General features: G+C 40.2%; 1 protein-coding gene across 1 annotated transcript; it reads left to right on the top strand.

Moving 5' to 3' along the window:
* Positions 1 to 4,444: 4,444 nt before the first annotated feature.
* Positions 4,445 to 5,571, top strand: Dmac1 (distal membrane arm assembly complex 1). The gene is made up of 2 exons (XM_036178895.1): positions 4,445 to 4,750; positions 5,206 to 5,571. The coding sequence occupies exons 1-2, from the start codon at positions 4,495 to 4,497 to the stop codon at positions 5,268 to 5,270; spliced, it is 321 nt and encodes a 106-aa protein (XP_036034788.1). The 5' UTR covers positions 4,445 to 4,494; the 3' UTR covers positions 5,271 to 5,571.
* Positions 5,572 to 9,181: the final 3,610 nt, after the last annotated feature.

Raw genomic sequence — 9,181 nt, 5'->3', positions numbered from 1 at the left:
TGCTGGCATTGATTCAGAACCTTGGACCACAACATCCAAACCACAGGAAGACATAACAAAGAAAGGTAATTACAGACCAATTTCTCTCATGAACATAGATGCAAAAATGCTCAATGAAATATTTGCAAACAGAATCCAAGAATACATAAAACATCATTTACCATGATCAAGTAGTCTTCATCTTAGAGATGATTCCTTTTTCTCAGTAAACACACCCGTCATTTAGCAGCAGCCCACATGCTTCCATCAGTCTCTGGCCCTGTCCTCAAACCCTAATGCTTCATTTCTCTCAAACAGTATCTTTACCCTTCCAATAATTTCCAGTCAAAATTATGTTGGTCCATCTCATTTCAACATGCTCTGCAGTTTTAAGACATGGGTTCTGTAGAAGTCACTATTAAATTTTAGAACAATATCAGAGTAAAACAACCCTGAAAAATATTTAAAATCATTCACTTGAGTCAATCACATTGAAAGGTACCTTAAATAAACAGATTAAACAATAAGAATTCTTTGTTCCTGGGGAGTTCGAATGTGTGCTACAGTCTATTTTTTCATTATGTTAAAGTTTATTTAGCATAATAGATATTTGTCAAAAGATGACTCCTTTGCTCATTTTTTCATTAAATTAATTTCTTAAATTTTCATACATGTGAAAAATATTTACATGATTCCCCCTCCCTCTTCTTTCCCCTGCTTCTCTCATGCCACCCACCCTGCTCCCTCCCAAAGCCATGGCCTCTCTTTATTGTCACACACACACACACACACACACACACACACACACACACAAATACACACAAGAAAATGTACAAGTATATAAAGGTTACTTAGTCCATTTAGTGTTGCTTGCATGTGGTTGTTCTTAGGGCTGACCACTTGGTAGTGGAGAACCAAGTAGGAGGCTCATCTCCAGGAAAGACTAATCCTCTGTGTGAAATCATAAAAAGAAACCCATTTGATAGCATTACTTCAAAGAATTAAAGATATGTTCTCCAATGAGTTCACTACAAAAGCTAACATTGAAGGTAAAATATGAATAAAGTCATTTCAAATTACACACTATGCAAAAGCCAATAATAAGATACAGAAAATTCTATTTCTATTACTTGCTTTATATTTATAAATTAGCATACTTACATAGAATTTATAATAACAATGCATAATGCTAGTATGTACCTTTTTTTACTTAAGAATGTATAATCAAAACATTTGTAAGTCACTGCCATGTAAAAAAGAAATTGCATGCACTCTAAAAAGACACAGTGAAAACTGGCAGCACCAATCATGAATTTCTAACTGAAATTCTGTTAGATCATCTGGTAAGTTATTTAGCAGGATGTTAATACACATGAGATTCTTAATAGTAGTATTTTTAAGTCAGGAAAGTTAGCACTTGGTTCCAAACTCATTTTTATACATAAGGAAATCTGAGATAGAGTGAACCATAAGAAATAGTCTGTGTTTCATGCCTCGTACACAGATGTATGGAGCATAAAGGTACAGAAACAAAACTTTGTGAATATTTGTTTTTCTATGATATAATACATGGGGACATATGAACAACTATATAGCTAGATATCTATCTACAGAAAATATGCATATATTTATATCTGCACACACATACACACATTTATCTTATAATAGAGGGAGTCTTTTAAATTAAACAGCCAGTCAGCCCAGTTTTTTCACAATTTTGTTTGATCTCATCGTCCGTGTTGTTCATTGGAAGCCCTACTCACCCTTGCATAAGCTGGAAAACTCCATCTACCCTACTTCCCCAGCCCCACCCACACTGAAAAACTAACAAAGGAAAGGCATCCAAATGTGCACCCAGGGATCTAGCTTTTGACCATACTTGGGCACAGTTCCAGCTCCTGGCTGGCATGCCATCAACCCTCCCTTAAGGTCTATAAAACCTCCCTGCCTTAGTTTGGGTGTGCGACTTCTCTAGCCCTAACCTTTGGGCATGGTGAATTAAACCAGGAGCCACGCCCACATATTTATCTGTTTTCAATCTGGTCCGATCTAGCCTTTTGCATTGGCAGAAACATACCACGACTTCCCCCGCCCCCATTTTCAGCCTTTTTAAACATCACATTTCATTTTAGAAACTAAAGTAGCAAATTCCTTTTCAACATATACATTTTAAATGCTAATCAGAATGAGAAAATCATTTTAAATCTGTTGCTCTATTTTTACCCATTTTCTCTAAAAGAAAGCACCTGAACTCTAAAATGCATTTTTCTCATGTGACTTTTCCTGGGAGATAAAAACAAAAATGTATTCATCCCAGACAAAGCACTGATGGACAAACCACTACTACTGAAATGACTCTAAGCTTAGTTAGTGAACCAGTAAATTTACTGAGTTGCTTCCAGAAGTACGGGTGACTCAAAGGCAACTGTATGGCTGAAAGGTACACTAGTATGGGACAATTTATAAAAGCTGTGCCTCTGGAACTCTTTGCTCAATGTGTAAGTGTTATGCCCAGATCTTGGGGACCCCTAAAAGACTACCATGGAGACCAAATCATGTAAAAGCAAAGAGCCTTTATTTTCAAGTTCTCAAACTCTTGGGGTTTGGTCTGTCTGTCCCATGTATCGGTGAGAGCAGAGAGCCCTGAGCCCAGGCAGGGTAGGGTTTTTATCATAGCAGAGGTTGGGGCAAGGGGGGTTTCCAGGGTTCAGGACCCTGACTGGCTTACAATTGTCTAGGGGTATCTGTAAAACAAAAATAGGTGTGTGCTAGACTCAAGGACATCTGGCCACCTTATCTAATGGTTGCAATGTTTGGGATGTCAGGTACTTTCTCATCCCTGCGTGTATCCCTGGGTAGTGTCAGCTTATAGCTTTTTCCTGGATCTAGGTGTTGCCTGCCAATAAGCCTGTCACTGAAGCTGTGTCTGGATCACTAAGCTTATCATGGCAGCTGTGTGGTCAAGCTGTTTTGGGCCCCTCCACAGTAGACCAACTCTGTGGGTCACAGTCTCCTCTCCCAGGCAATGTTTACTGCATATATAAAGTTAAGGCTGGCCTTGTGGATATTGTTTCAGGAAATGACCAGTGTGTTTCCTGAGCCTTGTATATTTTGTTTACTTCCTGAGTCTTTAGGATTCCCCCCTCAGGTTAGAAGCTGTCAGTTCAGAGGGAACTCTACCTAAGAATTTATTTTTTACTAATAGCCCGGTGAGATCAACAAGGACAAGAAATGTATAGCCAATTGTAAGCAGAGAAAGGAGTGGTGAAATCTGTTGATTTGCAAAGATGCAATCAGAATGAAATAATCATTTGTTTTGCATACGTGTGGTGTGCATGTATGTGTGTTCACACGTGTGGGTGCAGATTTTTATGTGGGCCCAGGTGAATGTGGAGGCCTGAGATTAGTGTCGAGAGTCTCCCTCGATTGCTTTCCATGTTGTGTCTTTTAAGGCAAGGGCTCTCAGCTGAATCCAGAGCTCAAAGTCGTGGCTAGTTTAGCTAGACAATCTGGGGTTCACCTTCATCTCATTGGTAGAATGATAGATGTGCTGCCATGCCCACCCAACATTATGTGGGCTCTTGGCATCTGAACTTATCTTACATTTCCTTCCTGCCTTCCAAGCACTTTAACCACAGAGCCATCTCTCAGTCCTTTCAAAGGAGAAGATGACAAAAATGCAAAACTGTGAAAACAATCTTACACCTCATGTCGTTAACTTGGGTTTGCACCCAATTTTCTCTTGAAGAGAACCAAAATCATGAGTTAGACAAAATTGAGAGCGCATCTTTAATAAACAAGGAGAGGTTGAAAGTATCCAGGAAATTCAAACACATTTTTAATATCTTGATTATATTTCTTTCACAGTGTGTATACCTTAAAAACTTTGAGTCTGTACTGATCTAGAGGCTGGTTTGTAACTACAGCTGTGCTAGTTTTGCCATAGAGAGAACTAGTATGTTGAGAAAGGGCGGACTGCATGGAATTGCAGTAGTTAAGCCCTTTAATGCCAGCACTCGGGAGGCAGAGCCAGGTGGATCTCTGTGAGTGTGAGGCCAGCCAGCCTGGGCTACCAAGTGAGTTCCAGGATAGGGAAACCCTATCTCGAAAAACAAACAAACAAACAAACAAATAAATAAATAAATAAATAAGAACATAGGAAATGTAGTCTTTGATTCTTATACCTCATGTCAGGTCCTTAGTTTGTGTTAGTCAGAAAGCTTAAAGATCCATATTTCTCCTCTAAGGAGACTAAAATCTAGAATTTCAGAAAGTAGTCTAAAACAAAGTTTCTAAAATACCGGGCTGAGGCATCCTAGGCTTTTAGACTTCTAGGTTACAGGCTCCAAAAGCTTCTGCGGCAGAAGCAGCTCCGCCCTGTTCCCTCAGCCTCCTAGCACACCTCAACTACATTTCCCAGAGGCCCTCCTGCGGCTTCTACGCCAGTGTACTGCTTTCCGGCAGCCTTTTACGTCAGTTCAAATCAAACTTTCGGACCCTGTTCACCTTTCTGACATGGGGTCCTCGTTGTCGGAGATTTCCGAGCTTCCCGGGTCTTCATCCACAGCTGCCCCCGCGAACCCACCTGCAAAAGCCGCGCCGGACTCCCTCGCACAGGACTCTGCCTTTAAAAACTGCTGGAGCTGTCGCTTGCTGTCTGGGTCTGCGCTCATGGGGGCGGGCGCCTACGTCTACCTGCTGGCCAGGAGGCCCATGAAACAGGGAATCCCGCCCACCCCAGGCGCCATAGCGCAGATGGTCTTCGGCATCAGTGAGCGGGGTGGGGCGGGGGCTGGGGAGGTGGGGAAAGGTGGGGGCGGGGGCTGGGGAGTGGGGGGCGGGGGCTGGGGAGGTGGGGAGAGGTGGGGGCGGGGGCTGGGGAAGTGGGGAAAGGTGGGGGCCTGGGGAAGTGGGGAAAGGTGGGGGACGGGGGCTAGGGAGGAGGGAGAGGTGGGGGCAGGGACTAGGGAGGAGGGAGAGGTGGGGGCCAGGGGCTGGGGAGGAGGGAGAGGTGGGGGGCAGGGGCTGGGGAGGAGGGGAAAGGTTGGGGGCAGGGACTAGGGAAGTGGGGGCAGGGTACTTGGCGGGACAGGGTCGCTGACCTGTAAGGAAGGAGCAGGAATGATCTGTTTTTCAGCAAATCGGTGGTTAAAGAAAATACAGAGCACTGGGTGAACTAAAGTGCAATATACCAAAGGCATTTTTTTTTTTTTTTCTTTTCTTCAGGTATTGCCTGTTGGGGTGTAGTTGTCCTGGCAGACCCCAGAGGGAAGTCCCACCGAGTTGTTTGAAAGCACCAGCAGTTAACTGCTGCAAGGCAGAAAAAAACAGCATTGTGGTGGTGGATGTTCTTGGCAGCCATGGACAAGCATGCACTTCCTTATAGGACATACTAAGAAGGCTGTGACAACATGAGCTGCCATTCTTTGGCAATGGATGTTTACGGTTAAGGGACAAATAAATCCCCTGGAAGCAAAAATGGTTCCATGTCTTGTCCAGGAAGGTTGTGTGTAATTCAAATTATACTGAAAGATGACAGTTTTAAGAAATTATTAAAATGGAGTAAATGATAGGCCAATAATGAAATAAATTATTTTATTGTTATAGTAAGTAATTTTTTTTATTTTTCTAATTGTATCAATAGCTGTTGCCAGCCTAACCCTGGATAGGTACATGGAACTAGATTTGAATGTTTTTCATGCTTTCTAGAGTTTCTTTATGTCCTTCACTGAGTGAGAGCTGCTGGTTTGTTATTTCGTTGGTAAACCCTGAGAGCAACCTGTGGGTTTGCTTTCATGTTTTATCAGAGCAGTGATGGAGCCAAAGATTTTCTTCCCAGTTCTATCTCTCACAGCTGGAGTAGTTCCAAAGAAGCAGGGATTACCTTTATTCACCAAATATCAACACATAATTAAAGATGTAAATATCAAAATATTTAAGAAAAGTTCAAAAAGAAAAGCTGTTGATGGCTTTGCCCATAGGTATAAGTATTCTAGATTGGAATTGGGATGATTTTTGAGAAATGATAAGAGAAATGTATGCTTGTTGTCAGGGCTTGGTTTTTTGGGTGTTCTCTGAAGTACTCAGGCGTCTGTGCAAAGGTATGTTTAGGTGGTTCTTCAAAGTAGAAAGGTACTATTCAGTATGAATTAGTATTGAGAACTATGTTGAGCAAGTATTTAACTTTTTGACAATTTTTTGCATGTATTTAAAAATATTTTGATAATACCTCTGATATCTTTTTTTTTTTTTTTTTTAATGACCCACTGAGTTTAGGATATTTGGATTGTTTGCATAAGCAGGAGTCTGGACTACAGTAATGAAGTGAGTTTTTAATTTGGTTTGGTTTGATCTGGTGTCTGGGTGCATCTGAAAATTATGTTTACAGTAACTGCAACGGTGTCCTGGTTTATTTATTTATTAGTGTTTTGTTTTTCTCAACCTGACACAAGCTAGACTTAGATGGGAAGAGAAACCTCAATTTAAAAGAATTCCCTGATAAGATTACCTGTGGGCAAATTTGTGAGGCATTTTCTTCCTTTCTTTTTTGGTTTTTCGAGACAGTTTTTCTGTGTAGTTTTGTGCCTTTCCTGGAACTCACTTTGTAGCCCAGGCTGGCTCAAACTCACAGAGATCTGCCTGCCTCTGCCTCCCAAGTGCTGAGATTACAGGCGTGCGCCACCGCCCAGCATTTTCTTGAGTAATGATTACATAGGAGCAAACCAGTAAGCAGCACTCCTGTGGGTCTCTGCTTCAGTTCTCTTCTCCAGTTTCCTGCTCTGAGTTCCTATCTTGGCTTCCCCAATGATGGACTGTAACCTGTAAGCCAAATAAACCCTTTTCTTCTCTAAATCTTTTGATTGTGGTGATTTATTACAGTAATTGAAACCCTAAGACAAATAGTATATTTGAAAATTATGTATATACCTAAGTTAAAAATGTTATTGATAAAAATGTTTCTATCCATCTTAACCTTTAGCACATCATATGTTTGGGGGTTTTGTTTTTATTTGTTTTCCTGAGGAGGGTCTTGCCTTAGGGTTGATTGCTGTTAACTGCCCCAGTTGGTAGTTACTGAAAGTTAGGTGACTATAGTTTTTCAAAATGGAAGTTTACCATATAGATGGTTCTTTATATCACATATTTCTGTGCTGCTATGCTGTTTTATAGCATCATACTCAGAAGAACTTGAAAACTGGGAATTAATCTTGCAAACCCTGGATCTGTTTCATCAACTAAGATTGTAAGAGAGCCTTATATTGACATTTAAACCAAGTTTATAATACTTTACTAGTAGTTACCATCTTAAGCAATCTCTTTTTTGGTCGACCATAAGTAGAGACTCTAGCCATTAAGTTTTATAATGAGATTAAAGCAATTATGTCACATTTACAAGTTTTACTTTTAATGTTATTTGATATTTTTAAGATATCTTCATTTGCTATTTCTATTGATTTGCTATTTCTTCTTGAATCCCTTAAAGTAACCAAGAAGGGATGGAATCAATTTCCTCTACATTCATGTTAATACTGGTATTTTGGTCTCCTCTCATAAGTCACAAAATTCATTATGGTGTTTAGAAATTATGAATTGTTTTTAGTGTACTTTGCCAAAATCCATCAGCGGAATCCCTCTGGCATCTACAGCATCTCCTAAATAACACGTGAAAGTCCAAGTAATTTATCAGAATTTGTGGGTTACCAAGTACATTGTCACCAAAGAGAATCTAGTTTTTTGTTTTTTGTTTTTTCAAGACACAATTTCTCTGTGTGGTTTTGGTGCTTGTCCTGGATCTCACTCTGTATTAAAATATCCAGTAAGGTATGTTGCATAGAGATTGCTATTATCTGGGTGTGTTCCGATTACAGAGTAAGGAGTAGGTGTAGCACAGTTCTTTAAAGCCCCTGCAATACTCTGAATGGTAGTTGAGTGTCGCCTTCACTTTGAGGTTGCTACATTCGTTTACCCACAATGAGAATCAGCCTGAACTTTGAAGTTTTCACACTTTGAAGATGGGCATTGTCTTCTCTGCAGCTAAACATAGTAGGTAGCATCATTTTCCAATTTAAGGATATGTATTGAATATCTTGTTTAATGCAGCTGCTGTCATCAGTTACCCTAGCTAGATCTAAGGAGCCTGCATTAGCTTCTACAGTAGCACTTGCTATTTCACCTTGCACTTTTATGTCATGGATATGACTTTCACCCACTGTCATGAACCAACTTCTCCTGGTTTTAAATTTTTCTTCTGAAGATTCCTCATCCTTCAGGGTTCATAGAATTTAAGAGAAGGGTATGGCCTTGTTCTGGCTTAGTTTTTATCTTAGAGAAATGTAGCTGGCTTGATCATCTATCCAGATGATAAAACTTTCTAAACAGCATCAAGGCTGTTTTCTGTTCTTAAGTTGCAGGAATAACACTTTTAATTCCCTTTAAGAACTTTGCCTTTGCAATCACAACTCAGCTTATTGTTGTGTGTTGGTCTGACTATGCCTATTGTGGCTTTCTACATGCTTTCCTCATAGAGTGGTCATTTCTAGCTTTTAATTAAAGTGGGTGTTATATGACTTACTTTCACTTGAACAGTTAAAGATTCTGAGGGTTATTAAACCAATTTCAATATTGTGTTTCAGAATAAACAGGCTGGGTAGTGGGATAAGATGTGAAGAGATGTGTAATAACTGATTGGAGCAATCTGTACATCTTTCAATGAAATTTAAGGTGCCTTAAACAATTATAATACAAAGATCACAAATCATAAAAAATGTAATAAAACTTTAAGGGGCTGGAGATGAAGCTAGTTGATAGAGTGCTTGCCTGCCATGCAGGGAATGTTGAGTTCTGTCTTTAGGACTACGTAGCCTGAGTGTAGTACCATACAGATAATCTCAGCAAGGTTCAAAGTCATCCTTGGGTAGGTAGAGTTTGTAGCCAGCCTGATAAACATGGACTCTGTCCTAAAAATTAGGATTGAGATAAGAGAATCACCAAATGTGTCATAAACACATTGTATTAACACACACTATTAGAAAATAGTATGTATAGACCTGTTCAGAACAGGGCTGTCACAGACTCAGTTTTTACAATGCAGTATCTAGGCTAAAGCTATTGCTCAGTTCTTAAGAGCATGTGCTGGTGCTCTTGCAAAGGACCTTAGTTTGGGTCCTAGTACCACATCAGGTGTCCTGACCTAAAACTCCAA

The sequence above is a fragment of the Onychomys torridus genome, chromosome 2 (assembly GCF_903995425.1).
Source record: "Onychomys torridus chromosome 2, mOncTor1.1, whole genome shotgun sequence".
NCBI lineage: Eukaryota > Metazoa > Chordata > Mammalia > Rodentia > Cricetidae > Onychomys > Onychomys torridus.
The sequence above is the reverse complement of the archived record's forward strand: the minus strand, read 5'-3'. Positions and strand labels throughout refer to the sequence as shown.